At 32.7% G+C, this 27,658-nt stretch overlaps 4 protein-coding genes and 1 long non-coding RNA gene across 9 annotated transcripts; 2 read left to right on the top strand and 3 right to left on the bottom strand.

Moving 5' to 3' along the window:
- Nucleotides 1-674: 674 nt before the first annotated feature.
- On the bottom strand, nucleotides 675-6,403 carry LOC115700628 (protein STRUBBELIG-RECEPTOR FAMILY 2). 3 transcript variants are annotated; one of them, XM_030628236.2, is made up of 17 exons: nucleotides 6,262-6,403; nucleotides 5,851-5,996; nucleotides 5,224-5,356; nucleotides 5,067-5,138; nucleotides 4,912-4,977; nucleotides 4,731-4,802; nucleotides 4,577-4,648; nucleotides 4,182-4,253; nucleotides 4,037-4,102; nucleotides 3,891-3,956; nucleotides 3,457-3,782; nucleotides 2,661-2,932; nucleotides 2,308-2,573; nucleotides 1,934-2,081; nucleotides 1,510-1,649; nucleotides 1,275-1,431; nucleotides 675-1,177 (listed from the first exon to the last, which is right to left on the bottom strand). In XM_030628236.2, the coding sequence occupies exons 2-17, from the start codon at nucleotides 5,942-5,944 to the stop codon at nucleotides 953-955; spliced, it is 2,247 nt and encodes a 748-aa protein (XP_030484096.2). In that variant the 5' UTR covers nucleotides 5,945-5,996; nucleotides 6,262-6,403; the 3' UTR covers nucleotides 675-952. The 3 variants fall into 3 exon arrangements, with proteins under 3 accessions (XP_030484096.2, XP_060958572.1, XP_030484097.2); XM_061102589.1 differs by having other exon boundaries at nucleotides 5,249-5,356; nucleotides 5,851-6,376; XM_030628237.2 differs by having other exon boundaries at nucleotides 3,891-3,932; nucleotides 5,851-6,376.
- A 37-nt stretch (nucleotides 6,404-6,440) lies between these two features.
- On the top strand, nucleotides 6,441-8,137 carry LOC115700629 (uncharacterized). The gene is made up of 4 exons (XM_030628238.2): nucleotides 6,441-6,576; nucleotides 6,674-7,219; nucleotides 7,580-7,645; nucleotides 7,798-8,137. The coding sequence occupies exons 1-4, from the start codon at nucleotides 6,481-6,483 to the stop codon at nucleotides 7,855-7,857; spliced, it is 768 nt and encodes a 255-aa protein (XP_030484098.2). The 5' UTR covers nucleotides 6,441-6,480; the 3' UTR covers nucleotides 7,858-8,137.
- Nucleotides 8,138-12,759: 4,622 nt separating this feature from the next.
- Nucleotides 12,760-13,535, bottom strand: LOC133030048 (uncharacterized). Of its 2 annotated transcripts, none has more exons than XR_009683951.1 (2): nucleotides 13,398-13,535; nucleotides 12,760-13,245 (listed from the first exon to the last, which is right to left on the bottom strand). It is a non-coding gene; the product is annotated as an uncharacterized LOC133030048 (long non-coding RNA). The 2 variants fall into 2 exon arrangements; XR_009683950.1 differs by having other exon boundaries at nucleotides 13,333-13,514.
- A 5,295-nt stretch (nucleotides 13,536-18,830) lies between these two features.
- LOC115698825 (rhodanese-like domain-containing protein 9, chloroplastic) lies at nucleotides 18,831-20,913 on the top strand. 2 transcript variants are annotated; one of them, XM_030626016.2, is made up of 6 exons: nucleotides 18,831-18,950; nucleotides 19,339-19,592; nucleotides 19,689-19,839; nucleotides 20,261-20,346; nucleotides 20,432-20,536; nucleotides 20,644-20,913. In XM_030626016.2, exons 1-6 carry the CDS (start codon nucleotides 18,862-18,864, stop codon nucleotides 20,706-20,708), a joined length of 750 nt encoding a protein of 249 aa, XP_030481876.2. In that variant the 5' UTR covers nucleotides 18,831-18,861; the 3' UTR covers nucleotides 20,709-20,913. The 2 variants fall into 2 exon arrangements, with proteins under 2 accessions (XP_030481876.2, XP_030481877.2); XM_030626017.2 differs by having other exon boundaries at nucleotides 18,836-18,950; nucleotides 19,345-19,592.
- A 355-nt stretch (nucleotides 20,914-21,268) lies between these two features.
- Nucleotides 21,269-27,612, bottom strand: LOC115698824 (uncharacterized). Its single transcript, XM_030626015.2, has 9 exons — nucleotides 26,906-27,612; nucleotides 26,271-26,411; nucleotides 25,664-26,044; nucleotides 23,688-23,792; nucleotides 23,322-23,462; nucleotides 22,554-22,757; nucleotides 22,269-22,361; nucleotides 22,010-22,121; nucleotides 21,269-21,714 (listed from the first exon to the last, which is right to left on the bottom strand). The coding sequence occupies exons 1-9, from the start codon at nucleotides 27,383-27,385 to the stop codon at nucleotides 21,671-21,673; spliced, it is 1,701 nt and encodes a 566-aa protein (XP_030481875.1). The 5' UTR covers nucleotides 27,386-27,612; the 3' UTR covers nucleotides 21,269-21,670.
- Between the last annotated feature and the right edge of the window lie 46 nt (nucleotides 27,613-27,658).

Raw genomic sequence — 27,658 nt, forward strand, 5'->3', positions numbered from 1 at the left:
ATATTAAGTTCTTATGTCGGACTCTAACTCCCAGGTGGCTTCCTCCACCTTGCTATTCCTCCAGAGTACCTTGACCAACACGATGGTCTTATTTCGAATAACTTTTTCCTTTCTATCGAGGATTTGAACTGGTTGTTTCTCATAAAACATATCTGATTGTAGTTCTAGGGTTCCGTAACTCAAGACATGAGTCGAGTCTGACATATATTTCCTCAACATTGAAATACGTAATATATTATGTACAACTAATAATGATGGTGGTAAGACTAGCCGATAAGCTACCTACCCGACCTTCTCGAGTATCTCGAATGGCCCTATGAACTTAAGGCTCAACTTTCCCTTCTTCCAAAGCGTCTTATACTTTTCATTGGTGAAACCTGCAAGAAAACATAGTCTTCTACCTAAAATTCAATATCTCTACACTTAGGATGACAAAAGTATATTTTTTTGTTGTTGTTTATATCAAAATTTCATTTCTCATTTCCCTTCTTATTCTTATTCTTATATTTTTATTACTTAATTCCAAGTTCCAACCAAATGGACGAGCAATAACATTTTTTTTTTGGAGGAATAATCATTCCAACCAAATGGACCAGCAATAACAAAGAGCGAGTTATTAATATTAATATTATTTTACTTTATGGACATTTTATTGTTATCTGTATGAACAAACGTTTGAAGACACGAATATCAAAATCCCTTAAAATGGTGTTCTTTGTGATATCTATTATCTAAGCCCAAATGATTGTGTGAAATGTACACCAACTTTTTGCTAATTTTTACTAAGCAAGTAAAACAGTTGAGTTTTTTCTTGTCAGACTGTACACCATTGTACAGATCACAACAACTCCTACAGATACAAATCTACCTCAAGTTCAAGTTGAAAAGTTCTACTTGAACTTCAACAACAAAGAGTCTCAAAATGTCAGTTGTTCAACATCCAGCTCAGTGATTAGCCTTCATCAACGGACGAATTGGTTAAATCAGGTGATAATAAGAAGCGAGTGTTGGTTGAAAGGAAAGACTTCTCATCCATTTCGGGACCAGGACCAGGACCAGGACCAGGACCGGGACGGGGACCATCTGCTCCACTGCTTTGCTCCATATTTACCTTTTCGATCAGACATTTAAGTGATTCCACAACTTCAGACATTGGTGGTCTAAATTCCTTCACAGGCTGTTCAAGTTTCAGTCAAGCTCATTATGTTTTGTTCATAAACAACTTACAGCCAATAAAAAGAAATCATATACTCAAGCCTTCATCAGGTGCATACCTGTATGCATAGGGAGACTACATCAGCAAATCGAGATAGAATTCTGAAAGAAAATGTTCTTTTAATGCCTGGATCAACCATCTGTTCCAAACTCTCACTGTCATGAAGCCGTGACGAAGCCCATTTCACCAGACATTGCTCTTCCCTTTGTCTTGAACTGAATAAAAAATGATTGATAATCAAAGTCATAAAATCAAGGTTGTTGATAACTAAACAGAATAGAGCAGAAATGTACTTGTCAAAAGGTTTCCTCCCTGTTAATAGCTCCAAAAGCAACACTCCAAAGGCATAAATGTCACTTTTTCTGCTATCAACACCTGATTGACCATGTTCTGGTGCAACATAGCCAGTGTCACCAATAGCAATTTCCGAAGCCTGTTGTCAGCAAAACAGCAATAATTTATTTGTGTTCCTTTATTTTCTTTCTAACTAACCAGCCTCATTCCAAATACTACTTCATATTTTAGGCTACTACATCAGTGTTGCTTATACCAAACTAGCTATAAATGAACTCGAATAAATCCCAAATAAATAATATATGTAAAAGAAATTAGTTTGCATAGTAAAGTTGACAAATGACAACAAGTTTCAACTTTCAATTATATCAACTAAAATTCACAGCCAAAAAAGAAAATTATATCAACTAACAAAGCATGCACCTTGATTTTGACTCTGTTACTTGTAAGTGGCCTCAAAATTGCTAGCCCACAGTCGCAGACATGAGGCATAAGTTCTTCATCAAGTAAGATGTTAGCTGATTTTAGGTTGCTGTGAGCAAGAGGAGGCGAGACAGTGGAGTGAAGATAGCTGAAAAATAATTTGAATAATAGTTACATGCAGAACTTGAAAAAAAAAAAGGGCTTCTCCATAAAAGCTTTGTTTAACCATATTTTCCTGGATTAAAAGAGCATGACAACTAGCAAAGTATCTCCCAAGAAAGAAAGAAATATATAAACAAAACTACTAACATGCAGAACTTGAAAATAAAATTTTATCCAAGAGATATAAACCTATATTGCTAGATCATACTTACTCCAAAGTCTGAGCAACGCCTATCGCTATCTGGAGCCTGAGGCCCCAAGACAGAGACTTGTAACCACTGTAGTGCAGGGCCTCATCAAGGGGCACACTTCTGATATAGTTGTATATGAGCAGATGTTGCCCGTGCTCTGCACAATAACCTATAAGTGGTACAATATTCGGATGCTTCAATCTTGAAACAGTCCAAACTACATCCAAAAACTGTTCTTCTTCTTTGAAAGTCAGTGTTACCATGTTGATGTTCTTCACTGCCATAACCTGGATAGCAATAATTCTTGTTAGATACCAAAAAACAAACAAAATGTAAAAAGATACTAAGAAGCCTACAATGTTTCGGTTTTATACTTGGCCATCTGGAAACTCTGCTTTGTACACTGAGCCTAGTGATCCCTCCCCAAGAAGATTAGTTTCACTAAAGCTATTTGTAGCTGATTGAAGGTCGGCAATAGTGAAGAATTTTGCTCTCATAGGGAATCCATGTTTCCTCGTGACACTTTTTCTTTTAGATGTCTTTTGAGTTCTGCTATTGTAAATTGGAGGCATCCTCCTTGGACCAAGGATCGGTGACCTAAAAGTCAACATCTGTGGGCTTTCTTCAACTTCAGCAGGAGAACTGTCTACAAGTTTACAACCATGAAAAATAAAAGTGAAAATTGAGATTGAAAAATAAAAAGAAAAAGAAAAAATGACAATGGCTTCACTAAATGTTTCATACAAGGTTAGAAGACCTGTTTATAACTAAGAAAATAGAAAGTGAAAATGATAAAATCGAAGAAGAGGGGGAAAAGAACTTATGCCATCATTCTTTAGTGTTTCATACAAACTCAGAACACTACTAATTGATACAGATAATAGACTAAAACCAGAAGGTATAAAAATCAGCTTAACAGCATTCGAAATATTTCTAACCACTAAATACTGAAAACATTGTATTGCATGATGCAAAACAAGTAAAGATTCTTGCACAGGATTGAGTTGTTCATTCTTATGATATGATACATCACCCAGAAAATCACTACTCGGTCTTAAGATAAGAATATACATCAGATCTTAAGGAAAAACTTGTAAGAATTTCAATCGTGCTTAATGAGAGATTATATTTTTATCTAAACACCAAATTTGAAATAAAAGTTGTGTTCACCTCTTACTGCAGTGACTGGAAGCGAATGTGTTGTATTGTTGTTCAAACCTGAGCGTTGAAGCCTTCTTGCACGGTATTGGTTGATCCGAATGGACATGTAGATTACAATACACGATGCTACCAGAGTCCCTCCACCAACTATAAAAGCTATTCCTCCAGGACCCATACTTTTCTTTTTTGTTATAAATGTTTCAACAATAGGATAGCTCTCAATTGCGCTCGACTCAGTTGTTGGGGGCCTACTGATATTTTGTTCAATGGGCACTGTTTCCAATGGGAAATGCCAAGGTGGAGAATCACCTGAATGGAAATTATTGCCGCCCATCCTATAAACAGTAAATGAAGAAAAATAATCTTGAATGCTAGTTACTTAAGATATGAATGTTTGATTCATTTAGGAAGAGAATAATAGCAAGAAGAGATTTATAGCTTACCATAAATTTGGTATTGTAGAAAAATGATCAGGAATGATGCCACTGAAATAATTATTTCCGATATTACTGCAAGAGATAGGTCTTAGCAGGGAACTAAAGAAACATATCTACTGCAATTGAAAATGAAGTCGTGGAGCAAAACTTACAGGTCAAGTAGTGGAAGTCCAGATAGGTATGTGACCGATCCAGTGAACTTGTTATTCTGCAAATATCTGCACATATACATTCACATAATAATCTCAGAATATACAACCAAAAAAGACTCTCCAAGCACTTAAGGAAACAACTCACAGTCCAGTAAGATTTTTCAGCGATCCAAATGAACTCGGTAAATCTCCAGTGAAATTATTAAATGACAAGTCCCTGTACCATAAAATTATTGTTTGACATATCAGTCAGATTAAATAGGTCTGTTACAAAATTATGCCATTCAATCAGCAAAAAGTGCATTAGTTGATAAAACACCATTTCACTGAAATTAATACAGCTCAAATCATTAGCAGTAGATAGTCCTTTGTTTGGGAATGATTCTAAAGTTTCAATATAATAATGTTCTTATTTTACAATACCAACTTAAGCAATTTAGTAAATTGGTTCACTTTTTTATCCCAATCTTCCAATTTCTTTCTCTTCAAAGTTGAAATAAATTTTTTAAAACAAGTACAAGTAACAAGACAAGAACATACATCTCTCTAAGATTACTCAAGCCTGTGAAAACATTACCCACAGGTCCAGATAAGAAATTATGGCTGAGGTTCCTGCATCAGAAAAATAATAAATTATAACTGAATTAAAATATAATAGTTAGCAAAACTGTTTTCTCGTAGACAAAGAACTCACAAATGCCGGAGATATTTCAAGTTTGATAGAGAGTTGGGAATGTTATAGGTCAAATTGTTGCGTGCCAAATTTCTAAATAATCAAGAAAATGGATATTGAGTTAGTTGCACTTGCAATAGTAAAATGTAAATTAATAAGAGCTTATAGAAATGGAACAAATTAAAACAAGAATCATGTTTACATATGAGTGGCATTGGGAGGTAATTCATCTGGAATTGGACCCCAAATCTTGTTGAAGCTTATGTCCCTAAAAAAAGAGGAAAAATTAAACATCTGTTGATTGAGCTTCTACATAAATTGACTAAATAACAAATAAACAATATAAAAGTCATTTACATTTGCTTCAAGTTACAAAGACTAGAAAGCTGGTGTCCAAGAAAACCTGTAAGGTTTAATCCACGAAGTTTACTGCAAAAGAAATGTAATCCATTAATATTTTTTAACTATTACATGAGGTTAGCTAATAACACCAAAACAAAGTTACAATAGTTACAGATATATAATAGATGACTCATAACATGAGACTCCTGCCCATGATTCATCACATGGATCTCCACCCTCCGTTCTCCATCCCCTCAGCTCTGATGGAAGGTTGAGATTCCAGTAAAGATCTTGAAGAGCTGTGACTGCATGGAAAAATAAAGAAATTTTGCCTACTTTTAAGCAGTGATAAAAGAGAGTAGCTCAAAAAGAAACCTTAAAGAAGAAACAGGCAACCGTTTTTTAAAACGAACATTAGAAAGAACAATAATCTTAACACGATACTGATTAGAAAGCAATCATAATTAGAAAAACGACATCAAACATCTTATAAGCTCAAGAGACCCACTAATCCTAAATACAACAATTCATATGAAACATCTACTATTTGAATTGAACCCCTTTTCCCTCCACTACCGAAAGATACAGAAGCATATTTTAATTCTACACAAAGAGAAATCAGCGTCACTTTTTGTTTGTTTTCCCAGAAAAGCAGGGAAACAAAAAGAAAATCAAATCCGAAAATCATTTTCTTACATGATTTTATTTCTCCAAATCAAAATATATCTAAAGAACAAAGAAAAAAAGAGTAAAAGAGTAAAAGAAACAAGAAACAATAAAAAAATCGATCAGAGATTACCTTCGGAAGGATTGGTAAATGCCAAAGTTTGTGAAGCCATAATTGCCGAGAAGACAATTACAGTCGACCACATGGATGCACTCTGCTTTCTCATTTTCTTACTGATCAAACAAGTCAATTACGCACTAAACTACTCCCTGAGATTTCTGGAAATACAAAGATTAGAGAAAGACTACATGAATTCAGCATTTTCTTTCTCCCTCATGCATTTTCTTGGGAACCAAACTAGTCGGAGAAAAAATAGAGACCAAAATGTTATCTTGAATAGAATAAGTAATGAGAAAACAAATCTTTGACAAAGTGCAATTTGTAAATTGGTAGGGAAAGAGAGGAAGTACTGAGGTTATTTTTACAGAGGCCGAAACAATAGAGGAAGAAGAAGAAGAAGTAGTAGTAGCAATTCTCACTGACCTGGACTCCACGTCATCAAAAACCGTTAGTCGTTATAGGATTCCAAGTAATCCTCTGCTCTCGTCCACACGGTACTTACATTTTGGCTTCTTTCCCTGAAAGCATAAGTGGGCCTTGGACCACTGATAGTGGGCTTTCGACTTGGTTAGTGGCCCAAATTATGGGCCATTTTAATTAGTTTCTCATTTTCTTCTCTCTCTGTTCTGAAGCTCATGAGCTATGGCGGAAGGTGAAGAAAACGATGATTACATGGGGGACCTCTCTCAGTTTCTTCCTCAAGAAACATCAATCCTTCCAAAACCTTCTTCATCCAAGGTAAAACCATTGACTTTTTTGATGGTTTCTCATACATTTTCCTTTAAGTTTGTCAGTATCCAAACAGTGAAATGATTTCTTTATGAACCTTTATCAGGTTTCCCATTCCGAACCCCTAGTCGTTCAATCCTCAAAGAAGAAGGCCAAAACCCAAAATTGGCAGGAGCACAGAAAGCTCGAAAGAGAGAGGAAGCAGATAAAAGAAGACGAGGAAATCCTGGCGAGAATAGAGGACCCGATTCCACAATCCAATATAGGGTTCAAATTGTTGAAGCAAATGGGGTACACTCCCGGTTCAGCCCTAGGGAAAGAGGGTACGGGTCGGGCTGAACCGGTGGGGCTGGAGATTCGGCGGTCACGAGCCGGGATCGGGCGGGTTGACCCGAGGGAGGAGAAGAGGAAGAGAGAGGAGAGGAAGGCAGAGAAGGAGATGAGGAATGAAGCTGCATTAATGGAGGAATTTGGGTGTAGGAAGAAGTCTCAGTGGAGGATTAGAAGAGTGTTTGTTAATTTTAACAAGGCAAAAGGAGCTTTGGATCAATTGGAGAACAAGGAAATTATGGTGCCAAAGAAAGATGAGGATGAGGAGGAGGAAGAACAAGACCTAGATGATGAAGAAGAGGAAGAAGAGATAACAGAAGAGGTATACATATATAAATATATTTGTATATATATACCTAGCTTTGAAATACTTCATTTATGCTTTTAAATTTTGTGTGTTTTCCTTTTGGATGAAGTAGAGATTTCAAAATATGCATTTGGGTGGGCATATTGGTTGTACTTTTCCAATAGTTAAACCTGAAACTCTATTATGTAACAAATGAATTGGTTAAAAAAATTTGATAATTGAAGCTTTGAAGTTTTAATATAGTTCATATTGAACTATTATTGGTAAATGGTAATCATTCAGACATGGGTTTTCTTTTATTTATTTGTTTGTTTTATTTAGCTTAAACTAGGAAATATTTATTAGGTGAATAATTTTGGTTTTGGGTCAATGCAGGATTTGCTGAACATATTAATGAAACTAAGAGATGAGCACAGATATTGCCTTTTTTGCGGATTCCAGGTGAGTTTGTCTTTTTTTTTTTTTTGGTTTAAAATCTCTATTTTACTAGAAAAATTGTTAATCTTCTTATTGGGGAAATTTTTTTTATTTGCATAATATTTTTTTGCTTTTTAGAAAGTGTACTGATTGAATTTTGCCAATTCTTCTTCCAGTATGAATCAATGGAGGCTCTCTTGTCCAATTGTCCTGGAATTGAAGAAGATGACCACTAATATATGATATTCTTTGTCACTTTATTACAAATGCTTACTTTTGAAGAAGATTATGTAGGCAACTGAGTAAAGCCGAAAGTTTGTAAAAAATAATGTGAGCTCTTCATAGTTCATATATAAGATAAGAGTTTTTTTTAGAAGTTGTAGATTTAATTTTAGAAAATTGCTTCCCAAAAATTGGTGTTAATAGTCCTCAAGGCTAAATTTTTTATTTCTCTTGTACCCAATTTTAATAGATTATTTTAAATACTAATAAAATGACAAGTATCAATTTTTTTAATGAGTAATTGGCGGTAAAATCTTTCAAACTATCAATTTATTTACAAAGGGTTTTTTTCTCTTATAGCTTTATTACATCTAAACTTTACTTTTATATCTCAAGTATAAAACTAAATTAAAATGGAAAACCTGACTTTCTTTTTTTCAAAAATACAGTCTCTACATGAGACCTTCCTAAAATGGTTTCTTCCAAAAATTCTAGATCTGAAATCAACATGAACATTGATCACCTCCAGAAAATGCTAGATCTCTTTCATAATCGGCGTAGCTTCTTCAAACAACACCACCAACGATGTAGAAGTTTTTACCGAACACCATGAACGCCGGCGGGAAACTTTTTGTTGATCACCATGAACGCCGACAAGAAACTTTGCTTCGATATTCAATTATGGCACCGCGATCAACGATCAAAGATCTCCATGAAAAGCCAACGAAAGAAGATCAATGACTGAGAGGAGATGTCCATGAACATATACCTAAAAATGTGAGTTTTTTTTATTTTCTTTTTTCTTTTTAGAAAAATAATAAATCTGATATTATTAATTGTATTTGCTTTAAATATTTTTTAATGTTGTTGAGTTGATTAATATATACATATTTGTTGTTTTTGTTAATATATTCTTAGTATTTTTTGGTGTTTTCGAAAATCTGGAATGAAAACTAGTGAACTAAATTTTTTAAGTAGTATAATGAGAATATTGAGTGTGTGTTAAAATTTCAAAATAAAAGTATGTTGTTTTAGCGTTGTTTTCATGTTTTCTTTTTGTTGTTGTCCATGATCGTGAAATAACAAATGTATAAATAACACAATAACAACAATAAAATAATGAGGAATATCACTTTATTATTTAGAACAATAAATAATGGAATAAAAAAATAATTATCTTCAACAGTATGATGAACTTTTCCTTACTTTTAAACGAAAAATTAAACACAACTCGGAAAAATTTGATAAATAAACATACAAGGTACTAATACTTTAAATATTTTTCTTTGTAATCAGGTTGTTATTTAGTGTTTCTGAAGTATATCAAAGCAAATTCATACTGAAAAATTAGTTGATTTGAATAAATTGGTGCAAATAATTCAAATTTGAAAAAAAAAATAATTCATTTGAGGTCATTTACTGATTACTGTCATGTAATAGTTGTTTATACGTTGTTTTCATGTATTAAAATGGTTGCTTAACAATATAAAAAAAAAACTAATACACTAGTTTCAGGCATGAAACCTTTGCAAATTTTAGTACAGAGCAATAATAATTGAGATGACAACAAGCACTATGTTGATTACGAATCAAGTGGAGAATTAATATAAAAAAATTGCACTTTTGCTAAACTAGTGCATATAATGATGAAGATACTACAATGAAACAATGAAACAACTCAAATACAATTGAAATGCCAACTGAAGGAAGACTGCCAACCACTTCAAATCAAGGATGACAAAAGTCTGTTATTTTACATAAAGTTATTAACCAAGGAAACTGATTTCACGCGGTATCCAATGTGTGTGAACACATTCAACAACACAGTAACACAATCCTTTTTGGCAGCTACCCAAACAATGGTGTGCAACAATGTGATAATGACAGAAAGTGACAATCACTCAGTGCACTCAGATGCGCAACAACCTGACAAAAACACAACAACAACAACTTAACAACTTTTATCTGTTCCAAGGAGGAGATCAGTTTCAAAAAATGTTATTTTGGTTGATACTAACACTTTGACAACAGAATCAACTATACAACAACAAGAAAACAACCAAAAGTAAACCCACAAAGAAGTTGTATATTAAAAAATTCTATAATTATTTCTTCATCAATTGATATTGTTTTAGTTTAAAATGATAAAAACAAAACTACGCAATATCTACAAAAGAATAATTAAGTTGTTTTCATGTTATTGTGAAGCTTCATTTGTATTGTTTTTGCAACATCTTATTTCAACTTGAAAATAGCTTCAAGTTATTTTCATGTTGTTGTAAACTTTGTTATGAATTGTTTATACACTACACTAGTTGTTCAACAATTAAAGGGACATAGTTAAATTTATATATTAAAACAAAAACTTATCTCTTACATTCAAACATGGAAAATAAAAAGAGAACACATATTATGTTGATTTTGAATCAAGTGGGGGAATTGATAGAAAGAGATTGTAAATATGAAGAAAAATAAATTATATTTAGTGATAACATTATTTGTTGTTTTACAGTTGTTTTAAAGTTGTAAACACGTTTAATTTCGATACTTTTTAAACATGTTGCTTTCATGTTGTTTGTATGTTGAATTTTAATAATTAAAATTTGTAGATTTCTTAAATTATATATACAATTGTTTTTAAGTTTTTATATCGTTGCTAAATGGTTATTAACAGTTAAAGAAATATTAGATTTCGAAGTTGAGATCATTGGAAAAAAAAAAAAGATAGAAAACCAAATCCAAAAGAGATTATTGAATAATAAAACTCTAAATTTAAGTTTTATACTTGAGATTTAGATTTGAACTTCACCAATAAAAATAAATCAATTGAAATACAACAACAACAACAACAAAATAAATTAAAAGATGAAAGCAACTATAAAACTGTTGGAAATTATTTTACCAGGATCTTAGATCTACTCACAAGTATGTTTATTAACACCCTAAATATGAACTTTCTAAAACGATAAATTAAACACATATAAAGTTTAGGAAACCTTACATTGGGTGCAGCGGAACATAATGACTCCTTCCGTTCAGATATCTAGCCCTTGATTCCTTTCTGTAGCAGAGCATTATCAATATCTGAACCTGGATCTCTTTCTCTGAATCTTTGATGTTGAAACTCCTTCTTGCAGAAAGTCTTTCTTCACGATCTTCCTCACTATGATTGAGGTATCACTTGCTGTGTGTGGGCACTACTCATACACTAAGGATTTCGAAATATTGAAGAAGAAAAGAAGAGAGGGAGTGGTCAGCCAGATAGGGAGAGAGAAGGCTCAGGTTTTTCTGATTCAGAAAGTGTCAGAAGAAAAGTGTAATTTTCCTGAAGCCTTCACTATCTATTTATAGCATTCCACTAGGGTTAGGTTTGAATTATTTGGCATTAAAATAATGAAAAAATCAGTTTAAATTTTGTACAAAAGTGGTTGGCCCTATACAAGTGGATTTGGGCCTCACTTTTTGCAATTTTGCAGTTTTATCTTTTCTGCATCTGATTTTCTCAAAAACGCCAATTTTCTAATTCAACCATTTAAATGCCAATTCTAACTATTTAATAACTATAAATAATTATTAAATAATATTGTCATTTATCATATTTATTAATTGAACCATACAAAGTATCATAATTAACAAATATGCCCCTATAAACTCTTTCTTTACAATTTCGCCCTTACTTAGTGAAAAATTCACAAATAGACATAGTCTAATTTGAGAATTCTAATTGATTAATCAAAACCAATTATATGAGTCTTACAAGCAATATTATCTCAACTAGTGCGGGGACCATGGGTCTATATAACCGAGCTTCCATAAGTAGATCAAGAATTTAGCACTAAAATTCACTAACTTATTAATTCTTCGTTGAATCCACGCATAGAACTTAGAATTGCACTCTCAGTATATAGAATGCTCTATATGTTCCACCATATAGACACATCATTAGTTATCCATTGTTATAATCCTAATGTGATCAATGATCCTCTATATGAATGATCTACACTGTAAAGGGATTAAATTACCGTTACACCCTACAATGTATTTATTCCTTAAAACACTTGACCCCGCATAAATGATATTTCAGCTTATGTGAAATGAGTACTCCACCATTTATGTTCGTTTGGTCAAGCTCGAAGGAGATCATCCTTTGCTTACTATTCGCCAGATAGAAGCTATAGATTCCATGTTTATGCTAGCGCTCACACTCAGTTACCTTCTTTTAGTGTTCCCAAAATGTACGTATCACCCTGACCTAAAAGTAGGCTTAACTAACAAATCAAAGAACACGAATAGCCTTTCAAGATTGAGCCTAATCATAACAAGATTAAGAACATTTGATCTAGGATCAACTAGGCGATATTGACTTGAATAGATATTACGGTAAGTTTAATAAATCTAAGTCAAAGTTCAATATCGGTCCCTTCCGATGCATACTCCATGCATCCAACCTGAGCTTTACTTTAACCAATGCTCTGGAAAGAACATAGCATTTCTCCAAATGCAAGTAAACTCTTGTTGTAGATTATCATATCAGTAAAACCCTATGTCTGATAAATCTAGGAAACTTTATTCACATAGTCATGTTTACTTTCCAATGTGTTGACGGCACAATAAACAGGATCAAGTATGTGAAAAGGGTTTCAGATGAATTTATATATTATGTACATATAATCATGAAATAAATCATGTGAACCATGCAACATTAAATGTTATTTCTGATCTATATTAATAAGTAAATCTGATTATATTGAAATGAGTTTATTTAGGGCATAAAACCCAACAAAAATAACTTATAAACAACAATAAATTAACATATTTATTTAAGATCTGAAGACAAAATTACTAATTCATAAAACTTAGATCAACAAACTAAAGATAATAATAATATCATGAAGAAGCTTAGCTTAAAGATGAAAAAAAAAAAAAACAATTGAAGGTGTCATCTTTCTTTTGGGCATTATATCAAACACATGGCATGCATTTCTTTATATCCATATACACAAAAATCAACTTAAAGAATAAAAAAAACAAACATAATAATTGTGCAAAAATATTCAGATCCAAACTTATATTAATGTCTCTATGTTTCTTTAATTTCTCCATACTTACAATGACGCAAAGATGAACACTAAAATCTAATCAATCAATCCATCATTGAACTCACAACCAATACTATAAAATGTAACAATTTTAAAGAGGGATAGGAATTTGAAAGAAATATAATTTTCAAGAAATCAGTATTTACCCACCATTGTTGAGGGGAATTTGAAACCAATACTCTCTCACCATCGTTGGACATGGATGAGGTCCTAGCACACTTCCACAAAGGTAATAGTTGTTGGTCAAGTTATCTGCCAAATACCTTACGATGCATCTTTCAAATTTTCATCAACCAACTTCACCTATATATATATTATTACAAATTGATCAATTACCTATAAATTTTACAGTATATAATTCAAGAAGAATAATTTAGAATGTTAACTTACTCAAACAAAAATAGTAGAAAAAAAATTTGAAAAGAGAGAGATAGTTAAACAAGAGGGTAAATAACTGTTAGGAACTCATATTGTAGGCGTGCGATGGCAATGGCTGGAATCAATGATCTCCGTTCGGCAAATAGGTGCTAGAGACGACGAGGAAGCTTCGACAAAGGAGGGAATGGAGTTTTTTTTTTCTTTGGATAATGAAGGAGAAGGAAGGAGGGGCTGAAATTAAAAGCTAAAAAAATGTGCATGTCAGTATTTTTGTAATTGTTAAAATTTAAAAAGGTATAAAAGAAAAAATGAGAAAGTGTAAATGTAAAAGTTTTTTTTCTGCTAATATAATTGTAAAGTTTAACTAAATTTTGGTGTGTGGTGTAAAAAGACCATTTACAAATAACTATCCAACTTCAAATTTTGGTGGGAAAATTTTTTAAAGTACTGTTCCGTTTGTATTTTGAAGGTGTCGTTTGTCCAACCTCGTTAACTCTCTATTTTGCCTACGTGGCAATGACAAATTATCCAGTTATTGGCCAATGTGGCCACATTTAGCAAGTAATATATAAAAATAAAAAATAAATACTTAAAATAAATAAAAATTATAAATTAGATACTCTTCTCTAAAAATCTAATTAACATAATTCATAAATAAAACTTAAAACTAAAAAAATAGAAGTGAAACTCAAAATCACAAATCAAAATGAAATAATTAGAAGAAGGAGACGAACGAGGAAAAGAAGAAGGTTTGGGAGATCAGAAGCAAGAAACCAAAGACGAAGAAGAAGACAGTCGAGACGAAGAGGAGAGGAAGAGAGAGTGAGGGTCGAAGCTTGAAACTAGCTGGAAGGGGGATGAAATGGCATTTCGAAGGCGGAACAAGGATGATGTACCTCATGATTACAGTAAGTGTTCATCTTAACTCCTCCTACTTTTGATTTTTAGGGTTTTCTGTTGGAGAATAATGATCCCTTTTATATGATAATCTTGGTTGGTGGTGGGTTAGTTGATCAAGAATAAAAGTAGGTGTGGTCCATCAGTAGGTGTTTATTAAAGTTAAAAAATTTAGGGAATCTTAGCAAGTTGTCGGCAAGACCCAAGCTTGTTTAAACAAGTTCTTCAACAAATTCTACGAACAGTATAAGAACAAAATAAACACTAAAACCTAGTTGAACACTCTAGGTTTTCACAAAAGAAACTATCTCCTAACAAAGATGAAAATATGAAAAATGAAGCTAGAAGATGTGAGATTTATTTGGCTGCTCTCTAGGTCCTATTTATAGAACATAGAAACCCTAGACAACCACAAACGCAATTTCCCAATTGTACAAAACTTTCCTAAAAAATTCTCTAATTTGTAGCATCTAAATCGAACTCTGCATCAAATCAGGACTATAAAAGAAACTTTCCAAAAATGACCCAGATTATGATTAGGTCTTCAATGCCTACCAAATCAAGATTATTTGATTTGCTAAAATCATGGCAAAACTGAAATCATCAATTAGAAAAAGAGAAAGTTAAATTTTCTAAAAATAGGCAACTTTCTATAAAGAAAAATTCTTCTCTTACAAGAAAAGATTCCCAAACAAATGCAACTAGCTGAGAAAAGAATTTTTCATTAAAGAAATGAGCAATTATAGGCACAAATTTAACACACTAAAATCAATTTAATTGCTAAAAAAACACAAATTAATTAATAAATATTTTGTCAACTAATTTGTCAAAAAAAGGACTTTACAATCTCTCTATTTAGTACTTTAGATAATTAAAATATTTTTAATTAACAACAACCTGTAAAAAAAAAAAATAGCAAAAAAAACATATAAACTCCCCATGAGAAGTACAATATTAAACCAAAATAAAAGTTAACTTTAACCAAAGTTTAACACAAACACAAATCTCAACTCCCCTTGAACAGTTGAGTATACAATCCACATTAAAACCAAAATTACTCTCTCTTTTTGTTTATCTATAATGGCCAAAGATTAAAATAAACCAAGGCAAGTTCAACAAAACACAAAAAGAGAAATAAATAAAGAGAAAACAAATTGGTATAAATAATGAGATAAAAGGAAACCAATTTGAAACTTTAGAAAAGAAAACTAAAATAAATAACCAATTTACAAGGCGGAACAAGGATGATGTACCTCATGATTACAGTAAGTGTTTATCTTAACTCCTCCTACTTTTGATTTTTAGGGTTTTCTGTTGGAGAATAATGATCCCTTTTATATGATAATCTTGGTTGGTGGTGGGTTAGTTGATCAAGAATAAAAGTAGGTGTGGTCCATCAGTAGGTGTTTATTAAAGTTAAAAAATTTAGGGAATCTTAGCAAGTTGTCGGCAAGACCCAAGCTTGTTTAAACAAGTTCTTCAACAAATTCTACGAACAGTATAAGAACAAAATAAACACTAAAACCTAGTTGAACACTCTAGGTTTTCACAAAAGAAACTATCTCCTAACAAAGATGAAAATATGAAAAATGAAGCTAGAAGATGTGAGATTTATTTGGCTGCTCTCTAGGTCCTATTTATAGAACATAGAAACCCTAGACAACCACAAACGCAATTTCCCAATTGTACAAAACTTTCCTAAAAAATTCTCTAATTTGCAGCATCTAAATCGAACTCTGCATCAGATCAGAACTATAAAAGAAACTTTCCAAAAATGACCAAGATTATGATTAGGTCTTCAATGCCTACCAAATCAAGATTATTTGATCTGCTAAAATCATGGCAAAACTGAAATCATCAATTAGAAAAAGAGAAAGTTAAATTTTCTAAAAATAGGCAACTTTCTATAAAGAAAATTTCTTCTCTTACAAGAAAAGATTCCCAAACAAATGCAACCAGCTGAGAAAAGAATTTTTCATTAAAGAAATGAGCAATTATAGGCACAAATTTAACACACTAAAATCAATTTAATTGCTAAAAAAACACAAATTAATTAATAAATATTTTATCAACTAATTTGTCAAAAAAAGACTTTACAATCTCCCTATTTAGTATTTTAGATAATTAAAATATTTTTAATTAACAAGAACCTGCAAAACAAAATTAGCAAAAAAAACATATAAACTCCCCATGAGAAGTACAACATTAAACCAAAATAAAAGTTAACTTTAACCAAAGTTTAACACAAACACAAATCTCAACTCCCCTTGAACAGTTGAGTATACAATCCAAATTAAAACCAAAATTACTCTCCCTTTTTGTTTATCTATAAGGGCCAAAAAAAAAAAAATTAACCAAGGCAAGTTTAACAAAACACAAAAAGAGAAATAAATAAAGAGAAAACAAATTGGTATAACTGATGAGATAAAAGGAAACCAATTTGAAATTGAAAAAAGAAAACTAAAATAAATAACCAACCTTTTTAGAAAAGAACACCCCCCCCCCCCCCCCCCCCCTTATTTAGCACACGAAAAATACAATAAAAAGTAAACAAATAAGCAATTAAATCAAGATCTCTCAAAAAAAAAAATAATTAAGATCTTAAAAATCAATTATGATCAATAATTAAACAAAATATAAAGAATAAGAAATAAAATTGTTAGGAAGGACTCTCACAATTTTTCTCACTATCACTAATTCATCAAGTTTTTCTCCCTAGATACAAAATTTGGTAGCAATATTAGATAATTTTTCATAAAATTCAAACAAAGATTCGTTATCATATATTCTAAGATCATCAAACCTAGTTTGAAGCATTATAAATTTAGATCGCTTAACATTAGTTGTTCCTTCAAATTGGGTTTGAGGAATTTGTCAAGCATCTTTAGCAGATTCACAAGAAGATATAAGTTTAATACATCCTTCACCTATTCCATTAAATATAGCATGTAAAATTTTACTATTGTAAGTAGATAGCTTATCATCTTCAGTAGACCATTCAAATTCAGGTTTTAACTTAGAATTACCTTTAGAATCTACCAAAACAGGATGGGACCATCTTGAAAGAATTATTCTCCATGCTTTCTCATCTTGAGACTTGATAAATGCTTTCATTCTAACATTCCAATAAGGATAGTTAGAATCATTGGAGAGTGTGGAGGAACAATAACTTCCTTCTGTAAAGGGAAACATATTGCAAAAATATAAGAAAACGTTAAAAGACTACACTAAGAGTTTAGTGTCCCATTTTGATACCAATTGAAAATTTGTGCTTTTGCAAATGCCACTAAATTTTTGTAATTAAAAAACAGCAGTAACGATGTATAGCAACAAATTGGAATCCTGTCACAACAGAACACAGATTCGCATAATCAAAACGGAATCAAAAATAAATAGTTCAAAAATTAAAAACTTGACACAAGAGAATTATACGTGGTATCAGTGTTCTTTCAAACACTCTTAGTCCACGGGGCCACGCCCAGAGAATGAAATCAATTAATAAAGCATCAAAGATTATAAAAGCAATTAACATAAACAAATTTAGACTCTTTTAGTGATTTATCGCAACCCTTTGCAATCCACCTTGCTAATCTGATCTCTGAACCACACTAAGTAGTGAAATCCCTCCAACTATTAATGTGTGTCTACTTCTTCTCAAAGTAAGGCTTAAACAAATCTTCTCCCGAATATATATGCTCACTTCCTCCCGAAATGAGACTTGAAAATTTTTTTTCACAAAGATGAAAATATGAAAAATAAAGCTAGAAGAGGTGAGAATCGTTTGGCTGCTCTCTAAGTCTTATTTATAGAACATAGCAACCCTAGAGATAGTCACAAACACGATTTCCTAGCTATACAAAATTTTCCTAAAATTTCCCTGATTTACATCATCAAAATCGGACTATGCTGCATCAGATTAAGACCAAAAAGGAAACTTCTCAAAAATAACCAAGATTATGATTTGGTCTTCAATAACTGCCAAATAAAGATTATTTGATCTACTAAAATCATGGCAAAATTAAAATCATTAATTAGAATAAAGAAAATTCAAGTTTCTTAAAAATAGACAATTTTTCATAAAAAGAATTTCTTCTCTAGCAAGAAACGATTATCAAACAAATGCAACAAGCTGAGAAAAAAAAAAATTATAAAAGAAATGAGCAATTATAAGCACAAATTTAACACACTAAAATCAATTTAATTGCTAAAAAAGCACAAATTAATTAATAAATATTTTGTCAACTAATTTGCCAAAAAAAAAAAATTTATAAGAAATTATTTTTTCTTTAAATTAATATATTGTTTTATTAAATATTTTTTTCTTTGTTAATGTCTTCCTTTTATATTTGGACTGTATTTAAAGTAATATCTTTTTATATATATAAATACAAATAGTTGTTTAATTATGTATTTATTTTCTATTTTTAATCTCTTTATCTATACATAAGGATTCATTTAAATGTCATTTAATTTTCATCCTAAATTAGAGTCAATTACTTTCTTACATTTTTTTGAAATGCCACATGAGGATCAGTATCAAGTAATAACATATTCTAGAAATATATCCACTTGTATTGCCACGTGGCATAAACCTATTCCCTCTTCCAAATTACCGGGCCCATTCTTTGTGGCTATATATCAACAATGACACAGAGAGTGAGAGAAAAAGAGAGAAACTTCAAGTTGAGTATGGCAGGAATCGGCACTTGTTGTACAACTCTTTCTTCCACAAGGTAAACTGTTTTCAAATGTTTATTTTCTGTTTAATTCCAGCCTTGTATATAGTCTGCCTCTTTTAAAGAAGAAAATTAATTTAAGTATCTGGAAACACTGTTGTTATTGATGGGGTTTGGTTTTGAGTCTAACTAGCTAAGTTCTTATTTCAATTAGCTAACTTTTTTCAGTAGAATAAAGGGTTGTTGAGCTTTGACAAAGAACATTCATTTACAATTATGTGTTAGCTGCCCGAAACTGGAAAAATGTCATGTTTCCTTGTCTTTTAAAGTTCTCAAACTGAAGCTTTAGGACAATATTTGGTAGCTCTCATTTGGAACTATAAACTTGCCATTCAAATGTGTTCAATAGAGATTGATATTGGGTTAACATTAATGAATGTGACAGTTTCAGGACATCTCCATTGGAATTTGAGTCTCTTACTATTCGAGGAGGAATCTTCTTAGGGAAACCGATTCGCCGAAGAGCTTTGAGGATTAGAGCAGAAGTGAGTTATGTCAATGCTGATGAAGCTAAGAAACTCATTGCAGTTGAGGGATATACAGTCCTTGATGTCCGAGACAAGTCTCAATTTGATAGAGCTCATATCAAATCATGTTATCATGTGCCTCTATTTATTGAAAACAAAGACAATGACTTGGGTATATTTTCCACTTGGTATCCTTTATGTATCTTAAAATAATATTAAAAGATTACTTGTTATTACAATCTGCTTCTTCTTTTTTTTTTTTTTGCAGGTACAATTGTGAAAAGAACTTTGCACAACAACTTTTCAGGTCTCTTCTTTGGGTTACCATTTACTAAACCCAATTCTGAGTTTGTGCAATCTGTCAAAAGCAAATTTCAACCTGGAAATAAACTCTTGTTAGTGTGTCAAGAAGGATTGAGGTAAGAAAATGTTGATTCTCTTCCTTTTTCTTGTAATTCTGAAATATAATATTTAGCCCATAATAAGTTCTTATGCTTGATGTATAGAAATAATGAAAAAAGATACCAATGAGTGTTTTGTGAGATACAAAATTGTTGCCTGATGAGCAGGAAAGAGAGTAGAGGACAAAAAAAAAACTACTGTACAATGTTAGATAATTTGATTCATGAATAAGCAGAACAAAATAAGTGGTAGCAATTTTGACAAAAAAAAATGAATTCATTCCTGATGTAGTTAAGTAGGCATGAAAATTTTCATGTATTGTGTCTTTCATTTTGAAAACAATTGAATTACTTTTTATTTCTTCTAAATGACTAGTAGTCTTTATGCCTAATTTGGAACCGAATTTGACACAGGATACTGTTTGTTTTTGATGTCAAGGTCTACTGCTGCTGCTAATAAGCTAGAGCAAGCCGGGTTTGAAAATGTGGCATGCATAATATCCGGCCTTCAAACTGTCAAACCGGGTAAGAATTAGATCGACCGATTTTGTTTAAACTGTGTTGATGTTAGTAAAAATCATTAGAAATGATATAAGTTCTTGCCTTGTAGGAACATTTGATACTGTTGGTACCACTGAGTTGCAAGATGCTGGTAAAGCTGGTTTAATCACTATTCAAGGCAAAATCTCAGCTGTACTTGGAACTGTACTTGTTTGTAAGTCCTTTTAAACCAGAGCGGTATAGAATTATATGTTTTAAGTTTTGTAAACGACTGGTCGTTTGTTTTTCTCAATCTTACTTGTTCCTTTAATCAAATCTCAGGTGCATATCTTTTTATAACATTCTTCCCAGATCAAGCAGAGAAACTCTTTCCCCCATCAAGCTGAGGTGTTTTAGTATAGGATATCTTCTCACTCTGACAAATGACATGAAGTTGGATTTTTTGAACATCGACCAAAGAAAATCTGAGAATGTTCTTGTTTATAAAAATAGTTAAATTCCCCTCTTAAATTGTTCTTGTTAATGTGCATTTATCCTCGATTGTTTTCTCATAAATGAAGACTGAAGAGTAGAATGTCGTGGCTTGGCTCATTCATTAGAAAATTTAAATTACAGTGTAGCTCTTATTGGTATTTGGTGACAGGAAGATCCCTAGTTGCGTTTCCATAACAAAGTACACGTCTTACTTTGTAAAAAATAATGATAATCATATGTGGGGAAGAAATCTTTACTGATTAATGGATAATCATTTTGAACATATAAATGAATCCCAAATCAATTGTTGCATTGAAATAGCTATGCGAAGTGTGATTTTAAAAAATACATTTAATAATGTACAAACAAAATTCATTTCAGCATACAAAATGCAGGTGGTCTTAAAGTTATGATTTTTGCTCCTAATCCTAATCAGGTTACTCTTCCTCAAAAAGACCAAACAAACCTTTCATGACATCTTAAAGTAATGTACTCATGGATATTAACTTGAATAAAACCTCGCAAATGTGGAGGAGAGTCAAGAGTTGAAAACCAACATTCTAGACCCCAAAAAAAGAAAGAAAAAAAAATTAATTTCACAAGGCTGTGAATCAATATTAATTAACAACATATTACTACTGTATATTACCTTCTTCCAAAAATTATTACAACGAGATTAGGAAATGTACTTCTAATTCCACTCTGTGCAAGTTGCAATACTGCAAATGCTTTAAAAGATGGCACCATTCTGAAATGTGTTGTTGGTTTTCATCTAAATGCGCTACGGCGAAAGATCGACTTTAAGAAGAGACTAAAAAGATGAAACCAGAAAACTTCTGTACCATCCTAGCTGTGTCACCGCCATTGAATCCTATTAGTCTCCTTGTAAGCAGTAAAGCTGGCGAATATTTCCAGATGCTGAAATATCAAGAAAATTAGTTAAATTTCCTCAGCTTGGTCTGAAAATATCAACAATATATATAAATATACATATATATATATATATAATAAGTTAATTGATTTGTCTAAAGTATGGAGATTAGCCACAAACCACAAGCTCTAAATCCTAATCAGAAGATAACATCTACTACAAAATAAAAATACGTAGTCAAGAGTGAACAGACCAGTGTTTACTTCTATCTTCCACTTATAAGATCTCCTATCTAAATGAAATAATAACAATACAAGGACGATCATGGTAATTAGTCATTACCGTATAACCAGTCTTTAAAATACACATGGAGTGCACATGACAATTCACGTTTCCGGTTTTCTTCAAGAGGTGCTTCTCTCAGTTGTTGCTTTATCTCTGCTAAATTCTTTAGCTGCAAGTGCATGAAGAATTTACACTTAAAATACAATTTTCAAGAAATAGGTTAAACTGTGAGGAGAGTTGTTGCCACAATGTTAATATGCAACCTAATTCCAACAAATTATAATCCAACAAGGTTCAGTATGTTGAGCTGGCATACATTTCTACTCTGAGATGACAAATAAGGATCTGGTAAAGGAAATGGGTTGTCTTTCGTGGAACCCGGGGATTCACCACCAAACCAGCGCGGAATCTGCTTATCAAAGAACAAGGGTATATTATGATATAGGATTTCAATTTAAATAACCAAAAATCTCAGCAGCCAGAACTATTCCCTCACCACAACCCAAAAGAAAATATAGTTTATTAGTTTAGAAGATATTTTACTCTTTCAACCTTTACCAAAAACAAACACATTACACACTGCTGAAAACTAATAGTATACCAAAAAATTTGTGAACTGATCAGGGTCTATGCGTGTTGCTGACTCAGCCTGAGCATCAGAAACACCTGCTGGATGAGATAATGAATCATGTGGATCAACCACTCCAAGGGCCAAAGGCTCGTCCCATCGATTAATAGTAGCCTCAATACCAACTTGAGACATGTGCTCCTCCAATTGAGAGTAAAATGTATTGTATGGGGCTACCTGATAAAAATCAAGAGTTAAAACGAATGATGATACCCAATTTGATCACAACAAAACAAATATACTGCTAAATAAGATGCCAACACTTCATGATAGCTTTTGAAGAATAAAATCATATTTCCATTTCAACTTCATAAGGAGTTGAATTTAACACAGATTTCATAATTCAATGAACCTATCATTGAGAATGAAAACCTAATTTAATGATATACTGCAAAATAAGATGCCAACATTTAATGATAGCTTTCAAAGAATAAAATTCTATTTGAGTTGAATTTAGGACACATTACATGATACAATGTAACCAAACATTGAGAATGAAAACCTAATTTGTTTAACTCAACCAAAAACAAAAGTTCACTGGTGCAAGGAAAGAAACAAGAGAGCCAAGGCTTATTGAATGGCACACCCAAACTTTTAAAAGTTAATTACAAATAACATTGTGGTTCAGGGGCTCTGCAGTTATACATTCGAAAATTAAAAAAAAAATAGTAATTTTGAAATATTAGAAACTTCAGACATTAACTAGTTATATAACCAATAGCCAAGAACAGTAACACTGACCTGTAACTTATGGTTATCACCAACCATAAGTGGTCGCTGGTTCACCCCAAGAAAGAATACACACTCACGACAGTTAGCAATGCAGACCCGTTTAGAAGCTGTTATCACATGAACTCTCTCACAGTGCTCAACTCTTACAGCCTGTAGAACACCAAGGGAACCATCCAATCAAAATATATTTTGGTAACTTCAAATTCATCTAAGTAAGATAAATTAAAGAGTGGTCAGTTGAGAGAATCATGAACAGCATATCAGTGACACTTCCCAAAATTGAAAAGGGCTCACGAGAATGCACTGGTTTCTCAATCTATCCATGCACGACTTTAATAATCATTCATGAAAGACTAAAGAAAATATATATTTTACCTTCCCAACAGCTCCAATAACTATAGTAGCATCAGAGCAACCATAGATGGTGGCATATCTCAATGGTGCTAAGACATAAATGACAGAATCATGACAATTTAATACCTGCAAGGGTATGTAACATATATTAGACAAAGCTAAAAGAGAATGATTTTACATTTATATACATAGGGCACAACATGTTGACCAGTGTCAATAGAAGATGCACTTACACTTGTTACATATCATTTGAAAAACTAATTAAATAAGCTCACATGGAAGCATAACCTTGATTAGTGTGTTCTATCACTGTTAAGAGAAATTAAATTTTTCAATCATGCGAGGGCGAAAGCACAAATTCAACGGCTTAGAAAGGGTTTTTATGTCGTTTTACTTTGTTTTGCATTTAAGTCCCTAAAAAAATTTGGCACTCAAGTCCTTGAGTTTTAGAAACAGTAGCAATTAAGGCATTTCAATTAGTTATTGAACATTGTTTGATCAGTTGAGGCGTACGCCTTGAGGTGCGCCTCAAGGCGAGGCAGTGAAAAAACGGATTTTGCAGTTTTTCAGCTGCTGGACTTGAGACATATGCTTTGCCCTGATGAGGCGGTCTTGATGTGTACGCCTCTGAGGCGATTCGTGTTGATGCTAACAATTAGTTAGTGTGCTTTTAGGGTTTGTTTTGGGCTGACTTGTTTAATAGCTTCTATTGATTTGTAATTAACTTTATGGGCGTTATTTTGGGCCTTTTCTAACATAATTTTAATAGAGTAGATAGATCTAAAAAATAAACCCTAAGAAGCTCTCTTCTTCTCCGACTCCTCTTTCCCCCAATCTCACGCAGCCCTCTCTCTCCTTCCTCCTCTCTCTCATTCAGAAGAAGATAATGATGATCATGAAAACAATGATGATCATTATGACTTCTTTGACATTTGAGTTGGAATGAGCAATATGTTTCAATATATGTTTAGAACTTTTACTATTTTCATAAGCAATCTAACCTTTTTATGAATAAAAATTATCATTCGAAGACCTAATTAGTACTTTTCATAAATTTTATGACTTTACTATGGATTATGTGTTGTTTGTTATGAATTTTATGAAGGTTTTCTTCTAATTTTTGAGGTGTAAACCTATTTTATGAAGTTTTTCTTCTTATTGTTGAGGCATACACCTCGATTTACGCTTCACGGGGCTAAAGGAAAACAATAAAAATTATCATTTGAAGACCTAATTAGTACTTTTCATAAATTCTATGACTGTGTTATGGATTGTGTTGTTTGTTATGAATTTTATGAAAGCTTCCTTCTAATTTTTGAGGAGTAAACCTATTTTATGACATTTTTCTTCTTATTGTTGAGGCATACACCTCGATTTACGCTTCGCAGGACTAAAGGAAAACACCTCGATTCCATTTTTTAAAACCTTGTTATTGAATGAATACTTTTAGATTATTCAATACAATATAAAATGTAAAAGTATTTGGAGGTGTATGATATTTCTTTAAAAAAAAAAAAAAAAGATTAAACTTATCCCTAACTTTTTTAAGAATTGCTACTGTTTTTCAAAAGTTAAGGACTTCGTTGCCAACTTCTCAGGGACTGAATTGCCAAAATAGAGTTCAAAATAGAGTTTAGGGGGCATTCAAGCTAAAATCCCACTTAGAAACCCTTGGTCTTATCTCTCATTGTCAACATGCCTCTTGGATCATCCAAATAACAAATTACATACGAAATAGAAATAGAATCCTATGTGACTCTTCCCCGGTCTTAAGCTAATTTATCAAATGTTGTATATTGAGTTACTAACATAATGCAGATCATCAAACAGTTACGGTGTATAAATTGGATTGTCATGAAAATCATGTTATCATCATACCCATGAAAAAGACAATGACATGACAACATATATATATAGATAGATAAAAGCACAACTATATTTTTAACAGACAACAGATTATGCTGTAATCAAATGAGAAAACAGTGAGACAAACAAACCTTTACAGATGAACCTTTTAAATCAGATGCTTGCTTGACAAGAGATGTTTTAGAGATTCCTTCAATAAAACTAGGACCTCTGGTATTTGCTGAGGCCTTGACTGAACTTGCGCAAGCATCAGTCATGGCAACATCTGGATCTGAGGCATTGCTGGGTCCATTATCTTTCATATTATTCCTCTCTGAAATATGTTCCAAGGTAGAAGCTATATTCTGCAAAATCCAGTCATGGACTTGAGCAGCAGGAACAGGAACAGCAGGCATATCGGGATCTGAATTTGCAAAGAATGGAGCAGATTGGCTCAAGTTGCTTTCCTCAGATCCCTTATCACCAAATTGAATCAAAAATCCAAGATGCTCAAACCTATCCATGGTCAGAACCTACAGCAGCAGCATTATATCAGAAAACTAAAAATTACAAGGGAATTATTATTATCATCTTTTTTTCTTTTTGAAAAAGAGAAATTATTATTATCATCATCCATTACTCATATAACAGAAAACAATAAATCTTCTATTTACTTGGTACAAAAAGAAAGGAAACGTAAAAAAGCTCGGAACATCATTATACAAAGAGCAGGTATAGAATAACTAGAAATTCACAAACCAGGGATTCTTCTCCTTCCCCCTCCACAGGTTCCGCTAACAGAGAGAGAATATTTGCCAAATGCTTCTGCAAATAGGATAACTGATGTGCCTCTTCATCAGCCTGTGATGGCACAAACCGACGGCTGTTGCTACGCACAAGCTGCCATGTTTGAAAAACCAGACCTATTACACTTCGAAATTTACTTCATAGAAAATAAAAATGAACGAAGCACAAGTAATAAATTGTTCAACTAAAGTTTAGAATCCCCAAGACATGATATTTTACATAAATCAATTCAACAAACCAAGTTCTTAGCAATACGACCCTAGAGAGATCCATAATTCCAAGTTACAATAGCAATATACATAGCACATTGTCAAACCAGCCAATTACTATTTCAAAAAATTATTTATTTATTTGTTAATTTATTGGAAGAGAACCATTTCAAAATTTAGAAACAGAGCGTCAATTTTTCATAAAAACACATATATCCTATCTTCGTAATTAACCAAATTGGAAAATTCTTCAAAATTACCAACCGACCAAGCAAAATTCAAAACTAATAATAATAGCACTGATTAAAAAAAACAAATTTCAAACTAATGCAAACCCATCAACGAGTAAAACGAAAAGCCTAAACAAAATGAAATTACCTGCAATGGCGAGAGAGCCGATAAGTACCCATCGAAAGCTGAGGTGGAAGGCCAAACATCAGCCACAGCAGCTGAGTCCTTGTGCGTCCTGGGAAGCAATCTCTTGTAGGATTGTATGTAGAGGAACAAAACCAGATCATGGATATCAGCCCCGACGGCGTCAATCTCGTCCGGATTGGCCTTTACGAGCGGGTCAGAGTCGGAGTGGAGAATCGACCCGAGTGTGTCAAGGACGAGCCGGGCGTGGTCAATGGAGATCTGAAAAGCCTCGGATATGGCGGACGAGCCAACACGGTGGCCGGGCGAGGATTGTTCGATGAGCTTTTGTTTGAGTGGGATTAGGGTTTGGGTCGGGTCAGTGAAGATCAGCTTGGGGATTGGGAGAAGGCCATGCTCGAATGGCTCCCGCCGCGGGTGAATCAGAGAGGTCGGGTCCTTCGGAATCGACGTCGTAGTAGAGGCCTCAACGAGGTCGCTCATGGCTTCTAGAGAGAGACTCTATGGAGTTTTGGCTTAGAGAGAGAAATGATTTGTGTGAGTTACAGATCTTCCAGAAAGAATAATGAGAAAAAGAGGAGAAGGGAGGAAGAGGAAGTTGGGGAGGAATCCGGTGTAATTGAACCCATCGAAGTTGACTACGTGGCCGAATTGTATTCGATGCTTTGGCTCTTCTGAATTTCTTATGTAGAGGCTTCACCTGAAATCCGTGAAAAATAGCTCCTGTTTCTTTATTTTTTATTGTTTTGAAAAAGG

The sequence above is a fragment of the Cannabis sativa genome, chromosome 8 (assembly GCF_029168945.1).
Source record: "Cannabis sativa cultivar Pink pepper isolate KNU-18-1 chromosome 8, ASM2916894v1, whole genome shotgun sequence".
Classification (NCBI taxonomy): Eukaryota; Viridiplantae; Streptophyta; class Magnoliopsida; order Rosales; family Cannabaceae; genus Cannabis; species Cannabis sativa.